General features: G+C 61.7%; 2 protein-coding genes across 2 annotated transcripts; one reads left to right on the forward strand and one right to left on the reverse strand.

The window, feature by feature from the left end:
• Positions 1 to 392: 392 nt before the first annotated feature.
• Positions 393 to 5295, reverse strand: SH3BP5L (SH3 binding domain protein 5 like). The gene is made up of 7 exons (XM_075076533.1): positions 5244 to 5295; positions 3933 to 4405; positions 3746 to 3808; positions 2568 to 2696; positions 2305 to 2466; positions 2010 to 2183; positions 393 to 1786 (listed from the first exon to the last, which is right to left on the reverse strand). Exons 2-7 carry the CDS (start codon positions 4149 to 4151, stop codon positions 1373 to 1375), a joined length of 1161 nt encoding a protein of 386 aa, XP_074932634.1. The 5' UTR covers positions 4152 to 4405; positions 5244 to 5295; the 3' UTR covers positions 393 to 1372.
• A 64-nt stretch (positions 5296 to 5359) lies between these two features.
• Positions 5360 to 12105, forward strand: LOC142049045 (uncharacterized). Its single transcript, XM_075076425.1, is given in 3 exon segments — positions 5360 to 5449; positions 11339 to 11752; positions 11755 to 12105. Coding segments are annotated over 3 exon segments (855 nt in total).
• Positions 12106 to 13086: the final 981 nt, after the last annotated feature.

Here is a 13086-nt window from a genome sequence, read left to right on the forward strand (position 1 = left end):
CCCAAATCTGGGGGAGCCCCCCAGTCCCTTGAGCCCCCCCACCCCAAGCAAAGTCCAGGCATTGAACCCTATTTTCCCCTATTTTCCCCCAAAATTTCCTATTTTCCCTCCAATCCTTTGAGCTGGTTCTGAAACGCCGGGTAAAACCCAAAGGGAAGAGCCGGAGCAGCCCTTTGCACCCCCCCAAAATAGCTTGATTTACCCCAAAGTGCAACACCCCCCCCCCCGACCCCCAAGTCCGAAGGAAGTACGTATTATTTAAAAAACGAGTAAACGGGTAAATTAAACTGATTAAAATCGACCCTTTGGGGAATTAGAAGGGAATTTTCATACTTAAAAACCAGGTGTGATTTTTTTCCAGTCATTAATAAGGAAATTTTAGGGCGTGAATATTAAGGTAATTACTAATAATAGTGATTTTTATTCCTGTTAATAATACCTGGGGTTATTGACTTGGTTTTTCAAGCTCCAGGGACTCGATCCCGTCCCCGTGATGGATTTATTTAAACCCTCGGGAAGCAAAAATCGCCGCCGCAGAGCCGCGACGACCCCCTTGCCGAAGCCGTTACCCCACCGCGAGGCTTCGAGCTGGGGTATCATCGTCGGGAGGGGTTTGGGGGTTTATTTTGGGGGGTACCCGGGGTGAAACTGAGGGAATAAAACCACATGGAAGTGGAAGGGGAAGGGGAGGGATAAATTTTACTCACCAGAAAATACACTCCAACCGCCCCCCCCCACCCCCCCGGGGCTGCCTCGAACACGTGTGGTTCTCATCACAGCCCCGGCACGGCCGCAGCCCCCCTCACCCCGCACCCCAAAACAGCTACGGGGGGGCCCCCCCCCCCCCCATTAGTGCAATTTGGCTTCTGCCTCACCTTTTGCTGGAAAAAGGGGGAAAATAACCCCCAATAATATGAAAATGGGGGGGTGGGCACTGGGGTGAAAGGAGGGGGGCATCCCCACCCACCCCCCCACGAGTGTTTTCGGGGTGCAGCTCCTTGCGCCGAGGAGGGGCCGCGACTTACCGGCTTCGCCCACCCAGCCGCTCGCTGCCAACACCCAACGGGCAGCTCCACTCCGTAGCCCAACGCCGGGCACGGCTCCCACCGACGGCCCCCCCCCCACACACACTTCAGCCAACGAATTCGGAGGGGTGAACCCCCCCCCAAACCCCCCAATTTTGGTCCCCAACAGCGTCATCTTTGTCAATAAGGGGCTTCCAAGCGTCGCCCCGTCGGCTCCGTCCTCCCCCCACCCTGCAGCGGGAGATAACGGCAGCACCCGCTGACCCCGCTCCATCTTTTTGGGGTTCCCCAAGGAGGGGGAGAAGCTACTGGGGGGGGACTCGGGGGGGGGGAGGTGGGGGGCGTGGTTAAAGGCTGATGCTTCGGTGATGTTTGAAGTGACCCTGCCCTCCCCGGCGTTGCTCCCGTTCCTCCAGCTCGTCGCTGTTGAGGCTGGTAGCGTCCGACAAGCCCAATAAATGTTCGACCGAGTCGAACTTCTGCAGGTCGGAGGCGATAGTTTGAAGGCTGAGCACCGAAAGCGTGTCGGCTGGGGGGCATTCGGCCCCCAAATGTGTCCCTCCTGTCACCCCCACCTCGGTACCGGCGTGCTGGGGACTGGCTTCGGCTCCCACGGGCGAAGCTCGACGAACGATGAGGCGTTGGAGGCGTCGAGCGTGGATCTGTTCGCTGATCTGTTCCAGGTTCCTCAGGGCCACCGAATAACGTGTTTTGGCTTGCGACACCAACCGCTCCAGCGCCGTCACCTTGGCCTTGTGCTCCTACGGGGAGGACGGGAGGCGGCATCAGCCACCACGGTCATCGCAGCGTTCCCAAAAGGCAGGGCAGATCCCACCAGGCTCCTTCTCCCCGCCCCCAACGATCCGCCTCACCCTGAAAACTGCCAGAAAGCAGCAGGATCCTCCCCAAAATGGGATTCCTGTGCTCCTCACCAGCCTGAGGAGGCCCCCACCGTAAGTGGCGGAGCTGCGTGCGTCCCAGTACCTCGAGGATCTGGTTGAACTGGGCTTTCAGCTCAAAATAAGGCTTGCTCTTAACGATGACGCGTTTGAGGGACTTCTGGAGGGCCTGGACCTTGGCTTCGGCTTGCTGACACAGCTGGGTGACGCGTTGGTGCTCCCGCTCGCTCCGCAGCCGCTCTTCCTCCGCCTCGTTCACCTGGCGACACCCCGAAACCCCTTCAGAAGCAGGACCCCCGCCTTACCCCTATCATCCCCAACCTCCCAGGCCCCATCCCACCCTCCCTGGGGACGAAGACCACCCCGTCCCCGCCCCGTACTTTGCAAGTAGCGTGGTTGAGCATCTCCTGCCAGGTGGGATCCAAGCGGTTTTTGTCGGCCATGACCCCCTGCTCCGCCACGAAGACCATCTCGCGAGCGGCGTTGTGCATGCTGACGGCTCGCTCGTACCGCAGCGCCGCTTTCTGCGTCTCCTGTTGAGCCTGGGCGGCGAGCGGGGAGGGGATTACAACGCCATCAAAGGGAGGGTGACATTCAAAAAGACCCCCACCCATCGTTCTGCACCCCTGGGGGATGCCGGTACCTCCTTGGCGAGGCGCCGGGCTTCGTAGTAGGGTCGAGCTTTCTCGATGCAGTTGCCCAACTGGGAGCCTTGGGCGTTGAGTTTCCTGGCGGACTCGGAAAGGATGCGGCGATACGCGGTACGGGCTTCCTGGAAGCGAGGGGTAAAGAACATCTCATCCCCGTGTCTTCCTGGTCCCCCCCCCATCGCACCCAGGGGAGACCCCCACCGCAGCGGGGTTTTCCCACCCGACCGTCCCACCAAGCCCAAATCCCAGCAGGGAACAGCGTGAAGGCGACCAGTAAAGGACTGGGGGACCAGTTAAGGGCCTGGGGGGGACCCAGTTAAGGGCCAGGAACAAGGACTGGGGGACCAGTTAAGGGCCTGGGGGGGACCCAGTTAAGGGCCAGGAACAAGGACTGGGGGACCCAGTTAAGGGCCAGGGGGGACCCAGTTAAGGGCCTGGGGGGGACCCAGTTAAGGGCCAGGAACAAGGACTGGGGGACCAGTTAAAGGCCTGGGGGGACCCCAGTTAAGGGCCAGGAACAAGGACTGGGAGACCAGTTAAGGGCCTGGGGGGGACCCAGTTAAGGGCCAGGAACAAGGACTGGGGGACCAGTTAAAGGCCTGGGGGGACCCAGTTAAGGGCCTGGGGAACCAATTAAAGACTGGCAGACCAGCTAAGTACTGGGGTGACAAGGACCGGGAGACCAGTTAAGGGCCTGGGGACCCAGTTAAGGGCCGGGGAGGACCCAGCTAAGGGCCTGGGGGGGACCCAGCTAAGGGCCTGGGGGGGACCCAGCTAAGGGCCTGGGGTGACAAGGACTGGGAGACCAGTTAAGGACTGGGGGACCAGTTAAAGGCCTGGGGGGACCCAGTTAAGGGCCTGGGGGGGGGACCCAGTTAAGGGCCTGGGGGGGGGACCCAGTTAAGGGCCTGGGGGGGGGGACCCAGTTAAGGGCCTGGGGGGGACCCAGTTAAGGGCCTGGGGGGGGGACCCAGTTAAGGGCCTGGGGGGGGGGACCCAGCTAGGGATCAGAAACAAGGACTGGCAGAGCAGCTAAGGGCTGGTGGCCGACGACTGGGACGTAGTTAAGGACCAGGAACAAGGATTGGGAGACCAGTTAAGGGCTGGGGGACGCAATTAGGGCCAGGGAGCAAGGACTGGGGGACCAGTTAGGGACTGGGGAGCAGCTCACATCCAGCTGGAGCTCCACCCGGTTGATCTCCTCGTTGGCCTGGTTGAGATGCTCCAGCTCCTCCTGGGGAAGGGAGAAGCCAAAGACGGGGTGAGGGAAAAGAAACACAACCCCCAAATCTGCTGTTTCCCCCCCCCAAAAAAACAGGGGAACCAGGTAAAACACCCTCCCTGCACCCAGCCATCACCTGTATCCTGGGGTCCAGCTCTTCCTCCTCCTCCTCCTCCTCCTCTCCTACCGCTTTTGGGGGTGTCCTGGTGTCCTCGCCGTCACACGCCCCCCCTGAAACGGCCGCCCCCGCCTCATCCTCCTCCGCCCCCGGGGAGACCCCCAGCTGCCCGGGAGGCGTCCGACGTCCGTCCCCTCCATCTGTCCCCCAAACCAGCCTCTCGTCCACGTCTCCCATGGTGGGATCCCCCCCAACGCAGGTGACGTCGGGGTACGCTTCGCTTCAGGGGGGGGGCCAGCATTTTAACGGGGGGGCCATTCAGCGCCAGCCCACCCCGCGCAGAGCAAGGGGCCCTATTTCATTTTGGGGGTGAATCAGATGGGGAGGGGGCGGCGAGTGAAGCCCCCACCCCAACAGAGACACACACACCCACCCCCCGCTGGGGACGATGACGGGGGCTCTGGGAGCGGCCGAGACAGGTGGGGGGGGGGCTGAAAAACAACCGGGAAAAGGTCAGCCCCCTCCTGCACCCCACAGGGTGCCCCCCACCCAAGTCCCTCTCCCTAGACCCCTCCAGTGCCCCCCCAATGCGCTGCACCCCCAAATCCTTCTTATTTCCTCCCACATCCCTCCAATGCCACCCCACCATATCCCCCACCCCTCCAGTAATCCCTATATCCATCCAATGACCCCCCCACAAATGCCCCCCACCAGTCCACAGCCTTCCAATGGCCCCCCAATCCCTCTAATCTCCCCCCCCACATCTCTCTAATGCCCCCCAAATGCCCCCCTGCACTGCCCCCCATACCCCAATGCCCCCAACCCCTCCAATACTCCCTATATCAAACCAGTGCCCCCCATCCCTCCAGTACCCCCCAAACTCCCCCATCCCTGTAATAACCCCCCACATCCCTCCAGTCCCCCCCAAACTCCCCCCCAATGCCCCCATCCCTATAATATCCCCCCCACATCCCTCCAGTCCCCCCCAAACTCCCCCCCAATGCCCCATCCCTATAATATTCCCCCCACATCCCCCCAGTACCCCGCTAAATTCCCCCCCACCCCTCCAACGCCCCCCACACTGCACTCCCCTCATAAACCAATGCCCCCCATCCCTTTTAATGCCCCCCACACGCCCCCCACCCCTCCAATGACCACTATATTCCCCCAACCCCCCCCACCGCACTGACTCCCCCCGTCTCCGTCCTCCACGACCCCCCACGACCCCAACACCCCCCACCCCTCGTCCAAAGTTCCCCCTACCCTTGTCCCCCCCCCTTTTTCCCCCTCTTTGCCCCCCCCCGAGGCGGGGCCGCGGCCTGTGTTTACCTCCAGCTCCTCCACAGCGCCTCCACGTCCCCCCGCCCCGCCCCTCCGCGCCACCGGAACCGGAAGCGGCCTCCAGCACCCCCCCCAACGCCTTCCGCCTCCTTTTGCCGTACGCCATGGCGGTACCCAGCTCCCCGCCGCCGCCCGCCGCCTCCATGGCCCACCCGGTCACCGGCGGCCTCAAGCCGGGCACGGAGGCATTACCGGTAATCAATAAACCGCCGCGCTCCGCCGGGCCCCGTCCTTCTTCAAGACGGGGCGAGGAAAGGGTAGCGGTGGAGGTCTAAGTGGGCGCCGCCATCTTGTTTTACGGCGCCGCCGCCGCGCCTCAAGATGGCGGCCGCCTCCTTTAAACCCCGTTAAACCGATTTGACCCCGTTTATAAAGTCGCCCCCGTTTATAACGTGTGTGTGTGTGTGTGTGTGTGTGTGTGTGTGTGTGTGTGTGTGTGTGTGTGTGTGTGTGTGTGTGTGTGTGTGTGTGTGGCTGAAATGGGGCCTATAGACACATATAGGCACTTATAGGTACATATAGACATGCTTAAACATATATAGACATGCGTACGTGCATGTACATATGCAACATAGACGCCCCTTGGCGTGTGCATATAGGTGCACACATGTGCATGCACCCCTACAGACGCCCAAACATATATACATCACACCCCTAAATGCATGAATATAGGGGCATACGCAGATGTATATATATACGCACACGTATGTGCGCATATATGTGTAGATATACACACATATATGCGCACACACGCATATATGCGCATATATATCCCCATACACCTGTATACACACATACACACATCCATACGTGCATGTTTATGCATGTGGATATACACACTTATACACACATACAGGTACACACGTATGCACATATATACACACCCATACACGTGTAGGCATGTACATATGTGCACACACATATATGCACACGTATACACACCCATCTACGTGTATACACATACATATACATGCACGTATGCACGCGTATACACATGCATACACACATATATGTGCACACGCATATACACACGCACCATACATACACACATAGATGCCTATACACACACACACACACATATATACTCAACTATACGCCTGTATTCACACCCGTGCACATGTATGCACACGTGTATGCACAAACATACACGTGTATACGCATGCACACGCCCATATTCACCTATACGCACATATATGTGCACACGCATGCACACATGTGCACACATATATGCACACACGCATATACACACATATATACTCACCACTACACACGTATACATGTATATTCCCACCCATATGCACATATACACACACACATGCACACCCCCCATGTACAGACACACACACAACCCCTATACATGTGTATGTACACCCACGCCCCCCACAGACACCTATAGGCACCCCTATATGCACACCCACGGCCGCGCCCCCCCATGTATAGGCCCCCCCACCCCCCGCATAGACACCTATAGGCACCCCTATATGCACACCCACGGCCGCGCCCCCCATGTATAGGCACCCACGCCCCCCACAGACACCTATAGGCACCCCTATATGCACACCCACGGCCGCGCCCCCCCATGTATAGGCACCCACGCCCCCCCACAGACACCTATAGGCACCCCTATATGCACACCCACGGCCGCGCCCCCCCATGTATAGGCACCCACGCCCCCCCATACACACCTATAGGCACCCCTATATGCACACCCACGGCCGCGCCCCCATGTATAGGCACCCACGCCCCCCCATACACACCTATAGGCACCCCTATATGCACACCCACGGCCGCGCCCCCCATGTATAGGCACCCACGCCCCCCCACAGACACCTATAGGCACCCCTATATGCACACCCACGGCCGCGCCCCCCATGTATAGGCACCCACCCCCCCATACACACCTATAGGCACCCCTATATGCACACCCACGGCCGCGCCCCCCATGTATAGGCACCCACGCCCCCCACAGACACCTATAGGCACCCCTATATGCACACCCACGGCCGCGCCCCTCCATGTATAGGCACCCACGCCCCCCACAGACACCTATAGGCACCCCTATATGCACACCCACGGCCGCGCCCCCCATGTATAGGCACCCACGCCCCCCACAGACACCTATAGGCACCCCTATATGCACACCCACGGCCGCGCCCCCCCATGTATAGGCACCCACGCCCCCCACAGACACCTATAGGCACCCCTATATGCACACCCACGGCCGCGCCCCCCCATGTATAGGCACCCACGCCCCCCCACAGACACCTATAGGCACCCCTATATGCACACCCACGGCCGCGCCCCCCATGTATAGGCACCCACGCCCCCCACAGACACCTATAGGCACCCCTATATGCACACCCACGGCCGCGCCCCCCATGTATAGGCACCCACGCCCCCCACAGACACCTATAGGCACCCCTATATGCACACCCACGGCCGCGCCCCCCCATGTATAGGCACCCACGCCCCCCACAGACACCTATAGGCACCCCTATATGCACACCCACGGCCGCGCCCCCCCATGTATAGGCACCCACGCCCCCCCACAGGCACCTATAGGCACCCCTATATGCACACCCACGGCCGCGCCCCCCATGTATAGGCACCCACGCCCCCCACAGACACCTATAGGCACCCCTATATGCACACCCACGGCCGCGCCCCCCATGTATAGGCACCCACGCCCCCCCACAGACACCTATAGGCACCCCTATATGCACACCCACGGCCGCGCCCCCCCACGTATAGGCACCCACGCCCCCCACAGACACCTATAGGCACCCCTATATGCACACCCACGGCCGCGCCCCCCATGTATAGGCACCCACGCCCCCCACAGACACCTATAGGCACCCCTATATGCACACCCACGGCCGCGCCCCCCCATGTATAGGCCCCCCCACCCCCCCATACACACCTATAGGCACCCCTATATGCACACCCACGGCCGCGCCCCCCCATGTATAGGCACCCATGCCCCCCCACAGACACCTATAGGCACCCCTATATGCACACCCACGGCCGCGCCCCCCATGTATAGGCACCCACGCCCCCCACAGACACCTATAGGCACCCCTATATGCACACCCACGGCCGCGCCCCCCATGTATAGGCACCCATGCCCCCCCATAGACACCTATAGGCACCCCTATATGCACACCCACGGCCGCGCCCCCCCATGTATAGGCACCCACGCCCCCCCACAGACACCTATAGGCACCCCTATATGCACACCCACGGCCGCGCCCCCCATGTATAGGCACCCACGCCCCCCACAGACACCTATAGGCACCCCTATATGCACACCCACGGCCGCGCCCCCCATGTATAGGCACCCACGCCCCCCCACAGACACCTATAGGCACCCCTATATGCACACCCACGGCCGCGCCCCCCCACGTATAGGCACCCACGCCCCCCACAGACACCTATAGGCACCCCTATATGCACACCCACGGCCGCGCCCCCCATGTATAGGCACCCACGCCCCCCACAGACACCTATAGGCACCCCTATATGCACACCCACGGCCGCGCCCCCCCATGTATAGGCCCCCCCACCCCCCCATACACACCTATAGGCACCCCTATATGCACACCCACGGCCGCGCCCCCCATGTATAGGCACCCATGCCCCCCCACAGACACCTATAGGCACCCCTATATGCACACCCACGGCCGCGCCCCCCATGTATAGGCACCCACGCCCCCACAGACACCTATAGGCACCCCTATATGCTCACCCACGGCCGCGCCCCCCCATGTATAGGCACCCATGCCCCCCCACAGACACCTATAGGCACCCCTATATGCACACCCACGGCCGCGCCCCCCATGTATAGGCACCCATGCCCCCCCATAGACACCTATAGGCACCCCTATATGCACACCCACGGCTGCGCCCCCCATGTATAGGCACCCACGCCCCCCACAGACACCTATAGGCACCCCTATATGCACACCCACGGCCGCGCCCCCCATGTATAGGCACCCACGCCCCCCCACAGACACCTATAGGCACCCCTATATGCACACCCACGGCCGCGCCCCCCATGTATAGGCACCCACGCCCCCCACAGACACCTATAGGCACCCCTATATGCACACCCACGGCCGCGCCCCCCATGTATAGGCACCCACGCCCCCCCACAGACACCTATAGGCACCCCTATATGCACACCCACGGCCGCGCCCCCCATGTATAGGCACCCACGCCCCCCACAGACACCTATAGGCACCCCTATATGCACACCCACGGCCGCGCCCCCCATGTATAGGCACCCACGCCCCCCACAGACACCTATAGGCACCCCTATATGCACACCCACGGCCGCGCCCCCCATGTATAGGCACCCACGCCCCCCCACAGACACCTATAGGCACCCCTATATGCACACCCACGGCCGCGCCCCCCATGTATAGGCACCCACGCCCCCCACAGACACCTATAGGCACCCCTATATGCACACCCACGGCCGCGCCCCCCATGTATAGGCACCCACGCCCCCCACAGACACCTATAGGCACCCCTATATGCACACCCACGGCCGCGCCCCCCCATGTATAGGCACCCATGCCCCCCCACAGACACCTATAGGCACCCCTATATGCACACCCACGGCCGCGCCCCCCATGTATAGGCACCCACGCCCCCCACAGACACCTATAGGCACCCCTATATGCACACCCACGGCCGCGCCCCCCCATGTATAGGCACCCACGCCCCCCCCACAGACACCTATAGGCACCCCTATATGCACACCCACGGCCGCGCCCCCCTTAGACCACGCCTATAGGCGCACAGACACGCGTGTATCACCCCCCGACCCCCCCAACCCGGGCCATCCCCACGCGGGACGTACCCCCCGTGGCCACGCCCCTCACGGAGCCACGCCCCAATGAGGCCCCGCCCCCGCCCCCCCCCCCCCGCGACCGTGTCGGCTCGGTCGCTAGAGGGCCCTGAGCCGCCCCTTCCCCCCCACCCGACCCCCACCCGCGATCGTGTTTCAGCTTCCTGGGGCGGCTCCGAACCGCCGCACCGGGGCCGAACCCCCCCCACCCCCACCCCCCACCCCAAAACCGGGGGGACACCCCCCCCCCCCCACTCGTGACCGGGCTGCACGGCGTGGACAAGAGCATCGCCCCCTTCCCTTCCCCCCCCCCCCCACTGCAGGTACCGGGGGGGTGGGTGATGATGGGGGGGTGGGTGGGGGTCCCCCCGTTTTTCCCGATGACCCCCACGCAGGGGCGAGCACCCCAAAATTGGGGGGGTGCGGGGGGGGGGGGGCCCGATTCATTCGGGGGGGGCGTGGCTGTGATCGGGGATCCCCAACTCGACCCGGGTGGGGGGGGGTTAGCTGTGTTGGGGGGGGGGTCCCCCCAAATCATCCCGGTGGTGGAGGGGCTACGATGGGGGACCCCTGAACTCATCTCGGGGGACCCCAACTTATCCTGGGGGTGGGGGGCTGTGAGGGGGGACCCCCAAATCATCTCAGGGGTGGGGGGGGCTGCAATGGAGGACCCCAACTCCTTCCAGGGGTGGGGGGCTGTGAGGGGGGACCCCCAAATCATCTCAGGGGTGGGGGGGGCTGCAATGGAGGACCCCAACTCCTTCCAGGGGTGGGGGGCTGTGAGGGGGGACCCCAGATCAATCCAGGGGTGAGCGGTTGCGATGGGGGGACCCCCAAATCATCCCGGGGGTGGCAGAGACCCCCCCAGCATTCCCTGATGACCCCCACCCTGCTGTTTTGGGGTGCCAGGGTAGCCCCTAAAGCCAGGGTAAGGATGGGGGGGGGGGGGGTCCAGCCCCATGGGTTCCCCCCCTGCCTTTCACCTTGCACCCCGTTTTCTCCCAGAGAGGTTTGATGTGACCCCCTCCCACCCAACCCCCCCCCCCACATATGGAGCCGGGAAGGGACCCACCAGCCCCCCAAAACCAGGACATGGAGAAGAGGGGAGACCCCCCCACAGGTGGGTTTATTTTGGGGGGGGGGGGCTGCCATCACCCCCCCCCCACACACACCCCCCCCCGCCATGGGGTCCTTCCCCTACACCGTTACCCCGCTACGGCTTATTTCGCAGGCACGGGGGGACCCCCCCCAATCCACCGACCCCCCCCAACAACAGAACCCAAACCGGGGGGGTTTGGGGGTACCCCACGGGCGCCCCTATGGATGCTACGAGTGCGGGAAAGGTTTCGGCAGCAGCTCGGCTTTATTAACCCACCGTTGGATCCATACGGGCGAGAAACCCTATAGGTGCCCCGAATGCGGGAAGGATTTCGGCCACGGTTCGACGTCGGTTAAACACCGGCGGATCCATACGGGCGAGAAACCCTATAAGTGTTCGGATTGCGGGAAGAGTTTTAGCGAGAATTCGACGTCATTACGGCATCGGCGGATCCATACGGGCGAAAAATTCTATAAGCGCCCCCAACGCGGGAAGAGCTTCAACGACAGCTCTTCGTTGATGCGTCATCAACGCGTCCATCATGGGTTGAAAGACCCTACCGGTGTCCCCAGTGCGGGAAGACCTCCGTGGACAGCTCGACCCTCATCTGCCATCAACGGATCCATATGGGCGAACGACCCTATAGATGTCCCCACTGCGGGAAGAGCTTTACGGTGAGCTCCACGCTCATCGCCCATCATCGTATCCATACCGGCGAGAAGCCCTATACGTGTCCCCACTGCGGGAAGGGTTTCAGCCAAAGCTCCAACGTGGTGACCCATCGACGCATCCATACGGGGGAACGACCCTATAGCTGCGCCCAATGCGGGAAGGGTTTTTACCGGAGGTCGGATCTCGTCCGGCATCACCGGCCGCACGTCGGTGACCGCCGAAAATGAAGGGGGGTGGTGGGGTGGTGGTGGTCAAGGTCAAGGTCGTGGTCAAGGTTAAGGTCAGGGTCACCCCGTTTTCCAAGCTCGGCGGCCAGCAGAGACGGCGGCCGCTCAGGAATCCCTTCGCTTCCCACCCAATATTTTCATTTTAATATTTTTTTTCCCAAGCGTTTTTAGGTTTGTTTTTACCAAAATAAGGCAAAATAAAGACTTTCTCACGCTGACACCCACCTGGAGGGACAAAGGGGATGTGGCACGATGGGACCCCGACTATTTTTTTCGGGGGGGGGGGGGGGGGGGGGGAGGGAAAACCACCCACCCGGAGCATTTTAGGGTGATTTTGCGAGGGGGTTTTAAAACCTGCGCTGGAGGAAACGTGGCTAAAAGGTGGGATTGAGTCATTTTGAGGTTAAAAAACACCCCCTTTCTCCTCTAGGATGGTGGTTTAGGGAGATTTAGACCCAAAAAATTGGTCTCTCTCCTCCCGTCGTGGCGGGGGCTGGAAAAATGGGGGGGCGGGGGGGTAACCTGGGGTTTGATACTATTTTGGGGTTATTTTATATTAATGTAATATTCAATAAAACTATATCCAGGGGAAACGAATCGATCCCTCTCGGATTTTGGGGTGCCAAGTGATGGAGAAACCCTTGGGTGCTGGGAGGTTGGGACACCCCCCCCTCCCAAATACCCACCCTGGGCCCACCCTGGGGGTAGGCTGGGACCCCCACTCCCAAAATACACCCCCTGGGGAGAGGTTGGGACCCCTGCCTCCTAAAATACCCACCCTGCAGGGAGTTTGGGGACCCCCACCAAAATACCCACCCTGGAGGGAGGTTGGGACCCCCCACCGCAAAATACCCACCCTGGAGGGAGGTTGGGACCCCCCACCGCAAAATACCCACCCTGGAGGGAGGTTGGGACCCCCCACCGCAAAATACCCACCCTGGAGGGAGGTTGGGACCCCCCACCGCAAAATACCCACTCTGG

The sequence above is a fragment of the Phalacrocorax aristotelis genome, chromosome 31, assembly GCF_949628215.1.
Source record: "Phalacrocorax aristotelis chromosome 31, bGulAri2.1, whole genome shotgun sequence".
NCBI lineage: Eukaryota > Metazoa > Chordata > Aves > Suliformes > Phalacrocoracidae > Phalacrocorax > Phalacrocorax aristotelis.